General features: G+C 43.4%; 1 protein-coding gene across 1 annotated transcript; it reads left to right on the top strand.

The window, feature by feature from the left end:
- Positions 1-3,196: 3,196 nt before the first annotated feature.
- LOC123450432 (protein CONSERVED IN THE GREEN LINEAGE AND DIATOMS 27, chloroplastic-like) lies at positions 3,197-3,805 on the top strand. The gene has a single exon (XM_045127685.1). It carries the CDS (start codon positions 3,197-3,199, stop codon positions 3,803-3,805), a length of 609 nt encoding a protein of 202 aa, XP_044983620.1.
- Positions 3,806-18,369: the final 14,564 nt, after the last annotated feature.

The following is an 18,369-nucleotide window of genomic DNA, read 5'->3' as shown; positions in this document are numbered from 1 at the left end:
TCTCAGCGCGCTCCAAGTTAATAATCTCTTGTGTGTTTGCACGATCAGCTTGTAGTTGATCTTGTAAATCATTGACCTGGTGGCTAAGCTCAGAGTTTCACTGCTGGAAGGCTGTTGTAGCACGAGCTTGCCCTTCAATCTGGATACGAATCCTTTTAGAACCAGTTGACGGTTTGCCCATGTATCCATACCCACGAGGCTGCGATAACTTGCATTGCAGAGTGCCTTTGTATGTGGTCTGGAAAATATTGTGTCTTTGCTCATCTGAAAGTGGACCTTGAGTTTCAGTCTCTTTGTTTTTAACCTCTTCACATGCTTTGTCCTGAAAATGGAAAGAACAACTATAAATATGGCATTATTTTAACATTGTAAAATATGAAACAAGAATAACACGATCCAACGCAGGAATACCCTAGCTGATGATGAAGCATGTCGAATGCACATCATTGAATAACTATAGAATACCAAAAGTCACTGTACTCACATAAACATCGTGTGACTCTGTGTTAGGCCATGTTCCATTCTTTGTGTGGGTGAGTTCCCACAGAGTAATACAATCCGGCTCTTCTCCAGTTTCCGGGTTTCTCTTCAAGTGATATAACAATGAGAAGATTGAAACATAAAACCATGTTTAGCAACGAGGCATAAATAATTAGTTAGACTCATACCTTCTCAAAATTTACTTGCGAGTAAGATTTTGATCCAATTCTGTGTTTTGTCTTCTGTTTTTTACGGTTATCGGTGATCTTTTGGCTGCGTTCCTATCAATTTATGAAAACCAAATATAACGAGTAAAACAAGCCATTTCATCTTAACACATAGTAGACAAATTGTGTTCTTAGAGATAACTTGGAATTTTAAATCAGTGCCAAACTACTCAATCATCTATTCCCATTCTTCTGGTTGTAAATCTTCCGGTAGATTAGCCAATCTAGCTGCATCTGTCTTGTATGCCTTGTAAGTGGAGCTTAGAGTTGATCGCCAGCCTCTGTACCGCTCTTTCGCAATTGTGAGTACCTTTTCTTCTGTGTCAGGTGTATCTTCCAGATCCCATCTATCATGTAAAGCATACAACAAATTAACATACATAAGCACTACATTATAGATAGTAAAGGAAGATAACACATGTGAAAAAGATTGTACGCACTGTCATATCTGCAACAATGAGTCGATGTATGGTAGGGTGAATGTCCGACCACCTCCTTACTCCAATGAGTGGTAACTTTCTTTTCATTATGACAACCACGTCATCCTTGAATGAACGATAGTTCATTCCTACTGTACCACCCATTTTTTTTCAGAGAATGCAATATTTAGCTTTGCAGATCCATTGGCACAACGCTTCTTAGATGCTTTAAAACCTTTTAGAACACCTGGCCCTTTCTTCTTCTGTCCACCAGCTTCTACATCCCACATCATACAAGAACTATTGTATTATTGGGTAGTAGATTGTAAGAAATGATGACACAAATATAAACTAAAGCAAGTATCATCTTGTAGTTGCGCACGGTTGCGGCGAGCATGGGATGGACATTCTTCTAGTGCACACATGTCATTAGCAGACACTAGAGTGTCAGATTGGTCTTGAGTTCCTGTATAATGTTTAATATTTTCAAGATTAGGCAATCCAGGACTTTCTGCATTGTAGCAAATGTTACAGATAGCTTAAATGCCATAAAAATTTTACCGGATCTCCGCTGTCCATGTTGGTTTTTATAAGTTGTTATAATTTCCATCCTTCTTAGCAGAACTAATCCTTTCTTCACTGAACACAAAAAAATTAAGGCACTTAGCATTATCAATGTGCACCATTCAGATAAGTGATTAAGAATTAAGGATGTCGTGTACCTTGCAGAAAGGAGTCATGTGCATCATCTCTTTCCTCTGAAGTGTGAACATTACCTCACGCATCCCTAACTGCATGTTAATCCAAAATGTTAATTACCTACTCTCATATGGCATAAATTGAAGTGAATATAAACGTTATTACCAAGTTGTCATTGTATTGTACTCGATCTCCTACCAGCAGGATCTTGTGTTGAATTCATCATTGTGTCATTCTATAAGCAATATCATAATTTGAAAAAAATATCTAAAGAAACACAATACTTAAAGTAGGCATAAAAAATGACCGAAAAATATCTATGATGGTCTTATTTTGATCCTAGATGCTAGCTTGCGTAATCTACAGAGCAATCCACATTGACGCTACGTCCGCCTGATTAAGACGTACTACAAACAATCCTTTTGTTTCGTGTATATAAATATCTATACTTCTACAGTCTACAGTAATCGATGCCTTTTCCACTATCTTCCAGAACAATCCTGGCATTGTGCCTCTGCCAAATGGTCTCCCTGAGCAGTGCAGCCGCATGCTACTTTTAGTCAGCAAGATGCGGCTTCCTGTACATAAAAATTTCTGCTGCTTTTGTCATTGTAATCAGTTTGCTTTAATAACTAAGGATCATGTATCCTAGAAGCTGAGCACGGAGCATATCCTCAGTTAGCAAATTGAGTACATTCTCACATGCGAAGGATGTACCATTTGCTAGTATATAAATAGGTTCATGGACCTGCTGCTGCAGCTGGGAAACAAATATAAATAGGTTCTTCGATTTGCTAGTAATTAAAGCATGAAGCACCACAATCATGCTATTGCTATATTGCAGATAGTCTATAACAAATCACATCAGGGATATTCATCAAAGAACCAAGTCACCAGAAATGGAGAGGAAAGCAACTGAACCTCAGATGTAGCACAGGAAAAAACAGAGGAAAGCATCAGAACGCCTCTGTCAACAGGTCCAAGTAGTCATCGCCTTCAACACCATGCACCAGAACATCCATTCTCAAGCTGCGTGGTCACCATCTCTCCCGTGACTCCCGACCACTGGATTCAGCAGTTGACGAGGGCCGCGACGGCTGGAGCTAGGAAGGCGGCCACCCACCTGCAGCCTAGAAGGAAACTCCGCCGGCATCGACACCAGACTGCATCGCTGCCGCCGCCAGCATGGACGAGGACACGGCACGAGCACACGGCACGAGCACGGAGACGCAGCCACGCAAAAACCACGACCGAGCCAGACGAACCTCCGCTCCAACTCCAAACCCAAGCCGTCGCTGTTGCTTCCGGTTCGCCACCACTCGCTCGGTCGCTCCGCGTGCCGCACCTGCACTGCATCTCCCCTCCTTCCCCATGGCCGCCTCGCCCTCCCTCCACGCCCCCCGCCTCCTCCCGCTCCTCCCGAACCCCGCCCCGAGCCTCGTCGGGCCCCGGCACTGGCCGCGGAGGCGCCTCGCGAAGGCGCATGCGGTGCCGCCGTCACGGAACAACAACTCGGCGGGGACGGACTGGTGCCCGGTGCCCCCGGAGCAGCGGCCCGTGAACGAGTACGAGGCGCTGGCCACGTCACTTCCCTTCTCCTGGGCGGCGGGGGACCTGGTGCTCTACTTCTCCCGCCTCGCCTTCACGATGGCTGCATTCGCGTTCTTCGTCGGCCTCCCCGTCGCGGCCTTCGGCGGCCGCGGGGGCGCCGGCGGCGACGCCCCGCACCTCGCGCTCGGGGCCACCGGCTCCGGCATCCTTGCCGTCACGCTCGCCGTCGTGCGGATGTACCTCGGCTGGTCCTACGTCGGGAACCGCATGCGCTGGATGTCGCTGGTGGTGGAGGATTTCTGTTCTAGAATGGGAGGAGATCGGGGGAAAGAACAACCTGAGACATTCCCAAGAGACGTGGTTCGCTGTGTTGACGCCGTCGGAGGAGAGCTCCGATCCAATCGCCCAGTAAGATGCGGTTTAGAATAATAATCGGGGTAATAATCTTTTAGGAAGGTATTTAGCAGGAGGGTTAAATATAGGCAATTTTTTTGGTGGGAACTTTTAGCGGAAGCTAAATTTTTTTGGCGCAAACTACACTACACCTTAATTTAGTGGTGGTAAAGTAATTTTACTGTTTTGAAAAAAGTAATTATTTTTAGAGGGAATGTTCTAGTTCAGCTACATCCATATTTTGATAAATCTGAGAAACCTATTTTTTTTGGGTTAAGAAATCTATGTTGAGACACAAGGAATACTAATTTTTTTTGTAAAAAGTTATATCGTTGTGAAAAAACACCAAATCCGAGAATCATGGAAGGGCGACACGGTATAACGTACGAACCCGTATAATTCCTGCGTGTATACGGGCTCGATTCAATTTTCTGGATAGAACAGAGCCCGTATGCTCGTCCGACCCATATTTTTTTTACCGTGGCCCGTGAACCTCAGCCTCAAAGCCGTATATTTACGGGTTTACGAGGCAGATACGGATCGAAACCCTATCCCCCACCGCCGCCATGGGTTTGCGAGATGGACGAGTACGACCGCCGACACGAGGCGTCCTCGGGCCCGAAGAATACGCGGGCGACGATGTCGACCCAGTCGACGCCGCCATTGCCGAACAGAGCTTGCACGAGGAGGCGGTGCACCGCCGCCAGGACGAGGAGCTCAAAGACAATCCATGAAGGGTTCCACCGCGCTAGAGTCAGTCCAACATAATTATGTCGCTTTTGTTTAAATGAAAATCATACAGATTCAACTATTTAAATTAACAACAAGACCAAATTAGTTTTGAGATTTTTTATGTTAGAAACGCGTTTTTTCATCACGGACCTATAATTGTGTATATTTGGTTACTCCCTAGTTATCATGAAAAAAAACTTGAGATATGTCAAATAATTGTGCTTTTGTGAATTGTTCATCAAAGCAACAAAAATTTGGTAGGTTTTAAACTATGGCTCGGAGAAACTAATGCAACCCTCACTTTAAAACTACTAGGTTATACTATTGCCTTGAAACATAAGTACAAATGGGATGGATTGATCAGACCGTCGATCTATTTCACTTTCGATCCCACATTTCTGTGTTGAGATGGGGTGATCTCAACATGTTTCACCTTATCGGACAGTCCACGGAGGGTTCCTCTGCGCTAGAGTAGGTCCAATATGATCATGTTGTATTTGTTTTAACGATAACCATATATTCAACTATGTAAATTAACAAAAGGATTGGTGCCATTCATCCCTAGTAGCTGCAGCACTATCATTTCTCCCTACTAGGTTATACTTATTGGTCCGACGCATTTTGGAGGAAATCGGAGATAAGAAGAAGGTTTCCTACCACGCTGCTGCAGCAAGACCTCTCCGATGGCGGATTGACAAATGCCGGATCGACGAAGAACCCACAAGTTCTAGCCGATGCCTCATCAACGGCGGAATCAGGGGATGCGGAGGATGCCGTCACTAGTGGGTCGATGAAGCATCGTCTTGCCCTCTCCGATGGCGGATCAAGGAACCGCCAAGATGTCATCACCGCTGGCAGGTCAAGAAAGCGCCGTCATGCCGACTCCGGTGGCGGATTGGGAAACCGACAACATGTTGTCATTGCTGTGGGGTCGAGGAAATATCGTCACAGATCGAGGAAGCGCGAAGATGCCGTCGAAGCTGTTAGATCGAGGAAGCGCCAAATGTCGTCTCCGCTAGCAGGTCGAGAAAGCGCCGTCATACCGACTCCGACGGCGGATCGGGAAACCGGCAAGACGATGTTATCGTTGTTGGGTCGAGGAAGCGTTGTCACGAATCCTGGAATGCAAGAGACTGAATTGTTCGCTGTGTAACTCTAGTTCTTATTCCTGGATAAACTACAGCTATGATCTAGCCCCAAAGGTTGTGATGTGCCGTATATACGGAACCAAAATTTGTGGAAGTGTGTGCTCGCGCCGCCTGCCACATCTTATTTCATACTCCCTCCGTCCCAAAAATTTTGTCGGGTACCTAGTTCATAGGTAAATTTGTAAAATTAGCCTTACAGTCTGAAAAGTGTGTCAAACATACCCCCTTAGCCCCATCTTCTTCCTTTGCTCGTTGCCTGCGGGTTGCCACGGTCAGCGTCGATCAGCCGCGACCCTCTCAAGTCGCGATTCCTTATGGGCGTCGATGCCATCGCCGCCAAGAACTGCTTCGCCGTTGCCTCCCACACCTAAGCCGTCGCGACCCTTTCCTGCCGCCCATACCTGCTATGTCGCCGCCGCCCAGACCCGCTCTTCCGTCGGTATGCAGACCTACTTTGCGGCCGTCGCGCAGACGGCCAGACCATCCACCCTAATCCGACGGTGATTGGCTATTTTAGGGACCGTCCATCCACTCTAATTCATCGGTGGAAAAATAAAAGTTACGAGGAATTACAAAACTAAAATTATCAAAAATTATATATAGCGGTGGGACCATCACAAAACTTTGATGGGACCATGTAGTTTCGCCAAGGGTAAATCCATCATTTACTTTGAAAATTCCCTAGAGCAATGCCATCTGTCATCTCCTGATCCACTAGTACACGTATCTTCGCCGCCAAGGCTAGCCAACCCTGACGGCGGCGCGAGGGACCTTGGCTTGGTGGTAGTGGCCGCTCGCACACGGCCCTGTTGATGCCGACGCGAGTTTCTGGAGACGAACGTCTGGCTGGGCTTGGCGTAGTCGTCGACCCACGGATCAAGGTACCTCCCCTCGGCTCTCATCTCTTTCAGCCCTACCTCCCTACCTGCACCTTCAACGACGAACGACCGTTCCTTTTAGCACCTTGAAATAAAGACTCTGTTAGTAGTTCAGTAATGACCACGCCTTATGTAGCTATTGCAGACCATGATTCGTATTGTTCCCCTGAAACTCTCAATCATCTGGTTGGCCTTTCGCTTTTGCTATACGGAGTCCTCAAGGGGACGCCCGCTGCCGTTCCTCTCGCTGCCATGGTGGCCGTCTCCGAACAGCCGCCGCAAGATGGATGTGGCCGCTCCGTTGCGCTCTTGCTGCGGGGGGGCGCGCACTCCACTCCCTCTGTTCCAGGTGGGTCAAGGTTCAATCCCCCTTTCTTTCTGATTTAATCTCTACCACGATCTCTGTTGCTTCAGGTTCCTCTGTTTCTTTCATCGCATCGATCGGCCGCAGCATCCTTCCATGTTCGTTAGCGTCCTATATGACGAGTCTGCCATGGTTGCCCGCCTGTTATCCCCTCCATTTGATTCGTCTCATCGATCAGTGGATGCGCCCTCTCATGTTCGTCGGCCTGCTGTACGAGCAGTTCATGTAGCTATTGCAGACCATGATTCGTATTGTTCCCCTGAAACTCTCAATCATGTGGTTGCTGTTATTTGTAACGCAAAGTACTAGTGGAACATGATTCGTATTTGATCAAGCTGACAGTTGTCAAGGCCTATAAAATTCTCATTCGGGAGACTATAACCATTCCTGCCATTGCCTGGATTTGGAAAGCCGGCACTCAACTGAAACATAAAATCTTTTTCTAGTTGTTGATTAACAACATGGTGAACACCATAGAGCTCCTTCAAACGATGAATTTCTTCATTCAGGACTACAAATGTGTCATGTGTGATCAGTATGTCCTAGAAACCAGAGAGCGTCTATCTTTTCACTGATATTTTGCACAAATTTGTGGGAAATATGTTTGCCCCAATTTGTCTCTTCTGTCAGACTGGATTCAGGATCAGCTTAGTAACTTCAACACCGTGCTTCATATTTCATTTGTGAGGGACAGAATCATTTTGATTTCTTGGGCCATATGGAACACTCATAGCGAGTTCATTTTCAGAGATATCGCTCCTAGTCTATATGCTTGCAGAAATAGATTCAAAGTGCGGAAGCTCTCCCCTGGTTAGCCGTCCCTCTTGTGAGAGCAACAAAGTACAGCAAATTCAGAGTAAGCAAAGTGCAGCATATTCAGAGTATCCCCCTCCCTGTTTCCCTCTATACTATTTTTCATTGCAAGTGCAGCAAAGTGCAGCAAATTTAGATTTTGCTATGTTTATGAATATCCATATATCTTTTGTTAAGTAGCTAGATTGTATCGTATGGTTGAAATCAAACACTTATGAAACAAACATAGAACATCTAAGCAGAAATAAGGTACATGTTTCCTTACTTTAGCCAAAATGCTACATATTGCTTTATTTCCTATAGGCCTTAGTAGCCTGTAAAAGTAAAATAAGAAGCCATGTTATACGGTTTGTGAAACCGAATGCATGAATGGTACTAACAAACACATTTTCTTCCCACCGGCCAAGTTATGAAGCAAGACCCTCAAATACTTTGAAGGCTACATTGTAAGTGTTGCCAACAGTTTTCAGGAGAGTTATTTTCAGTCAAAGCAGGAATATAAAGGCTGGCTAAGAAATACTCACATCAGTCAAAATAAAATTCCTCGGTGCAAAATTTGAATTGTCCATAACTGCTACAATATAGCAACGAATCCATACTCTCTTTTCATGTACCATGGAACATTACCATTGTTGCTTTTGATAGTCAAGCAGACATTTGTGTTGGTGCCTATAAGAAAATTAGAAAAGATATTAGATATATGATAACATAAACAATAATCCTACAGAAATTATTGTGTAGGTTAAGAGACAACTTAAGAGCCTCAACAAAGATGTGATGTGAGTCCTTGACCGGCTCAGAGTAACATACTTGGTTTACACTTTCTGATACATGCAACCGATTATGTTGCTGATGGCCTTGCATCCGGACCTGCAGCAGTGCAACGTCATGGTGGAAAGAGAATGATGAAGTAACTACTTTGGCTGATATACAATCCAAATATGGTAATTATCTCTTTCAGATGATATACTGTAAGAAGAAACCTAGTGGGAAATCAAGCACCAAAAACCTTTGACTAAATCTCAATTGATAGAACTGATGAAAAGGTACCAATTTTCTGCAATAGGTTTGCCCCAACTAATCTCTAGGTAGTATACTTTTGCTAATGTTGATGGCATATCCCAAAGTATTTAGGTCATAGTTTGATAATTTTCAGTTTAATCACACTCATTTTACATCATCAAATCATACGAGTTATTCACTTATTCTTATTGAGCCGATATGTTGTTTCAGGCTCAAACTACATGCTCATTGGGTTGCATATGCCATCAGCCACCAAACTGGAAAACTGACGAACTCCTGCTGAGTCACCTCGAAATAATTCAAATCAGGGCCTGGAGTGGAACTGAAAATGAACTTGCTTTTGTGGAACGGTTGCTTAATTGGCCAACAGTACTAAAAGTAGTGTTGATAACTTTCCATCAGTCAGTTACTGAAAGCAACGCCGATGATCTTTGCCACACATTACTAAGCATCTCTAGGCCGGAAATATGCATGAAATTTTACATGTACAGTGACTTGTATGGGAAGGTCCCGTATGTTCCTGAAGGCTAAGACACCTGCTCGTGTCTTGCACTATAGTTGCTAATACTCTTTTGTTATCAACAACACTCTGCGGTCCAAGATGTTAAAATGTCATCAACGCATTTTGCAAGATGTTAGAACTTGCTTCATGTTTCATCTATTGTACCAATCACAATTTATGATTCGTTCATATCAGAGTGCATATACTTTTCATAGCCACTGCTTAACTACATCACCCTCGGGGAAGTCAGAGCACTTTAATATAGCATTTTTATGTGTCTTTAACCTTTTCAAACAGATCTTACAGCCCATGTGCCACCAGTCATTGGTAGAGACTACTCGGGTAATCTTAATTTTTAGTTTGTAGATCTCTTATACAAAGGAGATAAAGAAACTTGTTCAGCTGTAATGTATGAATATTTAAGAACATGACAGTGTGTTGACAGTAAAGTACCATAGTTCTAGCTCGATCCATCACTCCTAAGGCATGGATAGTTGGCTCGATTACTTCTTGTTGGCCTTGGCCAGGATTTCATAGTAGACAAAATAGAAGATGATTTGAAGCGCATAGCATAGTACAGAGAGTAAATAAACACCTGAAGAAGCCAAAATAACACGTTTTGTTGGCCACTTTCCTTCCCGACAAAAATAGGGCAGAAAGAAAGGATTATACCGCAAGAATGGACAAATAGAGAAGATAGCAAGCCACAGGTACAGACCATTAATATGGACACCATGTTCATCCATAACACCGTAACCGTAGAAAAACCGCCGAGTCGCCGACACAAGCGCAGCTCTCACTCGAGGTATCCGCCCACTAGAGGATGAACCAACTCTACTCACGAAGAGGCGGACAAATGGATGCAAGCATCCCAATCAAAGAAGAAACTTAAAAGGACAGAGAGGAGGCACCAGATCCAGCAGCAACGATCCCACAAGCCCACGTGACCCAGTACCAACCGAAGTGGAAGCAAATGGCATAACAACGGTGAACCTACTAGATCCTCCATGGCCACCAGCTGAAGCGGAAGCCGAGGCCGAAGCAGATGGCACTGCAGTAGCAGGGCTCCCACGTGCACGTGATCCAACAACATCCCGCTGAACCCGCCCTTCACACAACGGGAAGGGAAGGGAGAGGGCCAATCTTTGCCATTCTTGGACGATTATCACGGCATCGTCTAGAGATTCTAGATCGCGTGAGAGAGAGGAAAAGTAGGAATAGCGTGGGTTGGTTGATCATTCTAGAAAAAACTTACATCTGATCCAAACCCACGTGGCAACCAATGGAAGGAACATCGTCCGAGCCTAACCAAGAACTTCACATGCGTCACACCTTTGTACACGTGTATCGAGTGAGCTCTCCCCAGCGCGTGATGAACCGGCTGGACGATCAATTCGGTGACTAACTGATGGAGGAAATACCGGCAAGTAAACCAAATCCACGTGTCAATGCACCATTTCACCTTGCGTTACACTGCTGATTCACAGTGGCCGGGCTAGCTTAGCCGGTTTAATGTAGTACTCCCTCCGTCCCAAAATTCTTGTCTTAGCTTTATCGAGAAATGGATGTATCTAAGTACTAAATTTGACTAGATATATTCGTATCTAAACAAATATCACACAAGAATTTTAGGACGGAGGGAGTAGTATATATATATGTGTGTGTGTGTATATATGTATAAATATATAACGACTGTTGTTTTATACTCCTGGGTGTACATACTCCCATCCTTAGTGGAGGCGTGGAAGTCTCTGTTGTAACAAACTAACTGTATTAAAATTAAGAAAGAAGGTTAATCTCCGTTGCATGCAAAACAACACACATAAAAATAGGAACGTTGACGCGATGTTAATATCCCAGTGATCTGAATCTGCTTGTGCACCCTAGAGGGCGTGAGTACGAATCCTTGCACCACTTTGTTTTTATTTCTATCCCACAAGTCCTTGTTTGGGAGAAAACACCCTACTTCCAAAATAAAATATGCATTCCTATCAGAAAAATAAAATTGGTATTTTTAGCAGAAAATGTGTTATATCCATTTGTAAACTTTGTTCATTGTTTTGGTTAATTAAAATTTATGTAATTAATAAATACTTTAATTCCTCCTTAAAACTTGCAAAAATATTCACTTAACATCTATAAATCAAAATATTAATTATGTGTCTACAATTAAGATGAAAATGCAGATATGTTCTATTGCTCCTTTTTTGCAACACTAGGGGATTGTTGCAACATGTTGTAGATATTACCATGATTGCACAATTTGTCGCAATATATAATAGTTATTGCAACACAATGAAGGTGAGGCAAAACGTCGCCCTATTACAACCAATACATGTTTTGTCGGAACACAAAGCCATTTGTTTGCAACAATGTCTATGTCTAGTGCCTCACTTCAAAATTGTTGCAATATGCGCCAGCATATTACCACAAAGATTTACTTTGTTGCATTACCTAAGTCTCTATCGCAACAAAATGACTAATTCCCGCAGCGAAACTTATTTGTTGCAATATCACTTCCATATTACAACGGTGATCTAGTTTGTGGCAATACACAATTTCTACTGCAACAAAACGGAGTACTTAGAGCGACAAAACTGAAAAGTGGAAATATGTAGGGCATATTACCACGAACTGAAAGTTTGTGGTAATATAGCATTTTATTGCCACGAAAGATTGTTGTAGAAATAAATTTTGTTGCAATAGACCGTATTCCTTGTAGTGCTTACGAGAACATAATTAAATAGAGTGGTCTACGCATAAATGGAGGTGAACTAGTAATGGTCAAGAAGCGACCCTGAACACCTACTTACGTGAGACATAACCCCACCATGTACTCTCTCAGAGTAGAAACTCACGAGCACAGACAGTCATTGTTACACACACAGTTGGCATATTTTAAATTGAATTTACTTCAAGTTTACTATAACCGGATGTTAAACAAATTCCCAAGTTGCCACATAACTGCGAGCACAACTTTCCGGAAGATATTAACCATGCAGGGTTTCTCCAACTAGTCCATCAAAAACTATCACAAGCTTCCCTGGAGAGAAAACCTCAACCTCGGGGTAGCCCGAGGTATCACTGATATACTAGTGCAGCACACATTCGTTAACAGTAAAACAAGTCCAGGAAGACTGCCCGATATGCCGAATCCCAATAGGAGTCGCACATATATCTTTTTGAGGGAACTACCAGATGGGAAAGCCTACAAGTAAAACCAAACCCCGAGTTTCCGCGCGGTGGCCCCACAATCTTGCCTTTTGGACCAACACTCATGAGGAGCACTGGTCCGAGTTGTTGATTAATGAACCACGGGGTAGTTGTTGCCTATGCGTTTTTATTAAGTTGTTTAGCACATGTAATACCAATGTTTGTCTTGCCAAAAGAGTTTTAGATCAAAACGAATTATCAAGGGGGTCCCCATAACAACCCCAAGCGTGTTAGGAACGCTCAGTATGGAACATAACACCGATAACCGACAATTAGGCTAGCAAAAGCGGAACAAAACATCGAGAATAAGGCCAAGACTTCCGTCTTCACCAAGTATATACATTCATTAAATTAATAACAATAATAATATGATATTCCAAATATCCATGTCAACACATGGATCAACCTGCAGCTACAACTAGCAAGGCTATAAGAAGGTTTGAGCAAGCCCTAACATAGCGAATCAATGTTTTGCTAGGATGTGGAGGGGTTAGAGGATTTTCATGGCAATTTTGGAGTCTTTATATTCATATGGAAGGCAGCGATAATTAACAATGGAAATGAGACAGCTAAGCACAACAGAATTAGAAACGATAGCAAGGTCAATGATCATCTTGCATGTCACTTATTTTGAGGGATAAAACACTTGCTCTTCAGGAACGTTCCCAGCGGGATCCTTGTAATCATACTCGACACCTGGCTCTACCCACGAGAAAATACAAAATCCAATTAACACGCAACCATGGCACGATGCTCAAACAATATGATGCATGGATATGATGTGAATGAAGCATGGCAATGCTAACTAGTCATCTTTCTCCTGCAATTATTTTGTTATTACCATTGTGGACAGAACCTCAAGATTAATTATTTGGGCATGCATGAACATGGCAAAAATTAATGCATCACTAGAAAACAATACAAATGCATATAAAAAATGTTGCAAACCGAGTTACAGATCTCTCGGAACTCTTACTACAAGATACTGAAGGCAACGATGATAAACCAGAATTTGAGAGAGGCTAGGTGAAATTCCTTGGCATACAAAGTATGCCACTCGATTGGGCATGAAAGTCAAGGTGAAATAGACCTAAAGTTCATGCACAACAAATGGGTACAACTCCCACAAAGACAAAACAATCCAACAAGCAATATGTGCAAAAACAACAACGTACCAGTTTGCTCACATCAAAACTAACAGTTTCAACCACCTATCGAGCTCAACCAAGATATGGAGATGAAGCTAACAAAGATTACAATAACCCCTACCTAACAACAACATGGACAGGGTCATGGATCAATGGCAATCAAGCTCACAACATGGCAAAAATTATAACAGATTAGGACTTTGTGAAAAATATCAATTTTACACAAGCAGATTTATCATTATGGCATGTTGATAGCAATAATATTATATACAACAGTAACCTTCGTGGCATGAAATTTTAAAAGGGTGATAGAGGGCAAAAAATCTTACAAGTCGCTCCCACTAACCATAAGCTGATACTGCATAGAATCGAGGGTATCATCCACTCAACATGGCATGATGATATAAGCATATTTTCAGACTTAGCCAAATTTCGCAAGGTGAATTCACACAAAAGAACCAACACAAAGAACCTGTAAATGCTTGGCAATCATTATGGCAACACAACTACTTGAAATATTTTTCATACTTAGTCATATTTTAACAAACCAAAGCAGCCATATTGAGATGACATGTTCACAACAAGAAAGCCACAAATAAACAAGGTTTTCATGGAAAATAAAAACACCAGGGCCTAGTACACCCAACACACTACAACTTTCATGTTGAAAAGTTTGGCAAAGGGTGCAAGGATTGCTCCACATCAACTTGCCCAAAGACAAAAATAATGCCACCATTATATTCCTAGGATTTTTATACCCCAAATTCATATATCATAAGCACATGTTCCTGTTGAAAAATCACCCACAAACTACAATCGAAAATGCAATTAACTTGGTATAACCTAGTATATGCCAATTTTCACATATGCCCAAAACGGACATCTCGAGAATTGGAATTTTCTTAAATGAAATGTACCCAAACATGAGTTTCTAAATTAAAACATAAAAAAAATATCTCATAGTGGGGGACCCACTGGCAGTCTCACCAGGCCCCCCCTGGGTGGATGACATGTGGGGTCTGGGCCCACTGTTAGCTCACAACGTCTAAATCGCACCAAGGGGAAAAAGGGAACTCGGGGGTTCAAACCTGGGTTTCCCTGGATAAACCCGAGGGGTGCTACCACTATGGCATGGTGTTGCACTTGCTATGAGGAGGGATCAGCTCCCCTTGAGCATGCTACAAGCCTGCTCCAACCATCTTAAGACAGAGAATTTTTGTCCAAAAGGACCCCTAGCCGAGTCTATTTGTCGGAAAGGACCACGTGTGGGTGAAAGTTGCAGAAAAGACCCCCCACCCACCGTGGCGGCAGGCGCGCCAGGCGACGCGTGTCACCTGCCTCCACCAGGCGAGGCGGCTGGGGCCTGCAGCCACGGCGCGAGGCGGCCGGCGTGCATTCCCGTTTCAGCCACGCCGCGACGGAACGGTGACGAGGTGGTGGGACCTGCCGCCACGGCAGGAGGCGGCATGGCGGGCCCTATCGCCTCGGCAGGAAGCAGCCAGTACTGTGGCTGACAACGCTGATTCCCATGGTTTATTCCCACGTTGTTTTCGTCTCCACTTACGAAATAGTGCTAAATTTTCCCGCCTGTTTCTGTCTCCACCGACGAAACAGTGCCAACCTTTTTCTTTATAGAGGAGTTGCACTGCTGCCTCCTCTGTCACTCTCTTCTCGTATCGTTGCCTCCTCTGTCACTCGTTTCACTTCCGTGCTTGAGCCCACACTTCTTCTCTTTCTGAATCTCTTCTCTTTCTCTCAAGAACTACTCCATAGGACTGTTTAAGTGGCGATTTAGGACGATTTGAAATTAGATTTTGAAGACTTCGTAGTTGAAGAAAAGATAGATCAAGGTCAGAGTTGTCCATTTATGTTGGTCATGTTTGCATGCATGATGTTTTTATTTGGTTTGAGTAGTTTCTAAGTATGTGTTTTCTTTGGTTTTAGGGAGTGTACTATCACTTTTCTGGAATAATTTAGAGCTTCACGAGTACAATTTGTCATGCGATATGAACTTCTAAGTTGAAGATCAAGGTATGAGATTTGCAATACATTAATTTTTATGGCTATACCCGTTAGATATTTGTGTTCATGTGATAATAGGCCGACTTTGTTCATATATTACCGGTGATTTGTTTATGCATGCAACTGGTATTTAGAAAGCAGCCGAAAAAATGTCTGTGAAACAAGCATTTTCGTTTAACATGTAATAATATGTTAACTCCATTAGTATTATTATATTTTACATGCAAGACGTGTGTGTAATATTGTTGTTTATGTGATAATTTCTCAATCCTGTAGATATATAACTCATGATATGTATATGCATGCACTATGTATTTCAAAACTTTTGCCAGCAGGAAAAAAATTATGTGTGTAATATTTTTGTTCATATGATAATAGGTCGAATTCGCTGATATTATACTGGTGATATTTTGTATTCGGAAGGATATCCTTATTAAACCAGAGGTATGAATGACATATTTTAATTTAAACCAGAGGTACAATATAAATTATTATGCGTAGACGTACAGTCGTGTGTGTATATTTGTTAAATTGTTATATGTAAAAAAGATAAGTAATGAATGTTATTGTAATATAAATATAATAATATGATTTTTAATGGACTAATGATGTAAATATGTATGCTCGTTAGGTACTATGGAAAATTTGTTAGTGTTTTATGGGCACATCGTACATGAGGATCCTTCTGGTGTGGATGTGTCTAGGTGTGGGATGACTACTGTTGTAGTGAGAGATAGGGTTAATGTTGGGTATGCGGCAGTTAGAAGGTGCATCCGAGTGGTGTTTGGTTCAGCGAAGAATGGAAAACAAATGACCATGGAGGCTTTCATGGTTGAGGGAGGAAATCGTTGGGTTCTACGGTGGGTTACTGGTGAAAGAGCATGGGCGTCGTGCATGGGGTTTGCAAGCAATCACAATAACTCCATGTTTGGATAGCCCATGGTTTATGTGGAGTTCATTTCTGTCACTGATCTCGCCGAGTGCTGTAGCGGGGCCGGTGAGGTCGAGTTGGGCGTAACTGTAGCCCCCGACGCCGGCCCATCGGAACCAACAGGTGGCCCACAAGTGTATGACACCGGATATTGGTCTGCGGTCATTGACATGAGCGAACATGTCGAGTGATTGCCGGAGGTGCTAGATGATGACGATGATGGTCATTCTTCTGCCTATTCGGAATCGGATGATGATGAAGTTGTTCCTCATGAGAAGGCGGTCGCTGCACCAATCAATCCAGAGTTTTTATAGTTTATGAGCATCACCAATGAATTTCACTCTGTTGCTGGCCTAGCAGCGGGAAGTCTCGTCGTTGGGCATATTTTCCTAGATAAGAAATCTGCTAAACAAGCAATACATAGCTATGCAATTGCCATACACACGCAACATAGACTGAAACAGTCTGATAAAAAGGAGTTGAAGCTCATATGCATCCATCGCGAAGCGGGTTGCCATGGAAGAGTTATTGCTCGCAAGAAGCCTGGGGTATGTCAGCCATGGCATGTCACAAAATAGAGCAACATAGCTATGAGCATACCGACACTCCTTCAGAGCACCGCAATGTGACTGCAGAATATGTGTCACAGATCATGCAGACGACTATGCAGGAAAGTCTTAATATTAGTATTAGGGCTTTGGAGGGAACTGCATCTCATCTGATTGGCTTCCCTGCCAGCTACAGCAAGGCTAGGCATGCAAAGGAAAAGATATTCCAGAGGTTGTATGGAACCTATGAGGAGGCGTACTCTTTTGCCCCCAGAATGCTGCATCAGATTTCAGTTGCTAAAGGGGGACTCAAGTTTTCCGGAAAGAACGTCCAAATCCTTTGAACCGGAAGGAGCAAATCCTGGACCGCTTATTCTGGGCATTCGCCCAGACTATACAAGCATTCAAGCATTATCATCCGGTTATATCAATTGATGGTACATTTCTCACTGGAAAGTAGAAGGGCACACTCTTAGTGGCGATGGCAGCTGATGCAAACAATAAACTTCTTCCTATTACCTCTGCACTAGTCGAGAGCGAAAACAAACATAGTTGGTTGTGGTTCATGTGTTGCCTGAAGATGGGGGTCGTCAAAGATTGGGAAGGGGTTTGCATCATCTCTGATCGCAACACTGGACTATTAAGCGCGCTCGAGATAATTAAAGCTTCACAAGATCCAGATTGGGGGTGGCCCGATCTGGAGACAAGGTGGTGCATGAGGCATTTGGCAGCTAGTTTTTATTCCAAATTCAAAAACAAAGATTGGTTCAAGCTATTCAAGAGGATGTGCATGCAGAAAACTGAAGCAAAAATGTATGCTATTTGGGCAGGTATCAATGGTGGGATCGAGCGCGCATCCCTCCCAGCGAGAAAAGACCGGAGGGGTCGTCGGACAACAATAAATTTGAGCCAGGGGATCAGCGAGAATTGTCCCAATTTGTACAAGTGGGCGCAGTCTCACGACAGTGGCGCTTGGTATGGTATAATGATAAGCAACATGTCCGAGGTGTACAATGGTGTTCTTAAAAGGGGTGAGGGCACTACCTATCACAGCACTAATTGATGAAACTTGGAACCGGACTGTGTCGTACTTTGCAAACAGAGTCACCGTCGCCAAGGCACTAGTTGAATTGAACAAGCCCTGGTCTGAGAAGATGCAAAGACATCTTGATGAGAAAGCAAAGAAGTCGCAAAGACAGGGGTGCAAAAGGTAGATGCACTTAGGAAAAAATGGGAAGTTAGTGTGTGAGCAAAGTTTGTTAAGGGTCACCACAGGGG

The sequence above is a fragment of the Hordeum vulgare genome, chromosome 4H (genome assembly GCF_904849725.1).
Source record: "Hordeum vulgare subsp. vulgare chromosome 4H, MorexV3_pseudomolecules_assembly, whole genome shotgun sequence".
NCBI classification, from domain to species: domain Eukaryota; kingdom Viridiplantae; phylum Streptophyta; class Magnoliopsida; order Poales; family Poaceae; genus Hordeum; species Hordeum vulgare.
Note: the sequence above shows the minus strand (reverse complement) of the source record. Positions and strands in the feature narration are given on the sequence as shown.

What these genes read in the sequence shown, in the direction of transcription:
- LOC123450432 (XM_045127685.1), top strand. Translation starts at nt 3,197, where the DNA reads ATGGCCGCCTCGCCCTCCCTCCACGCCCCCCGCCTCCTCCCGCTCCTC.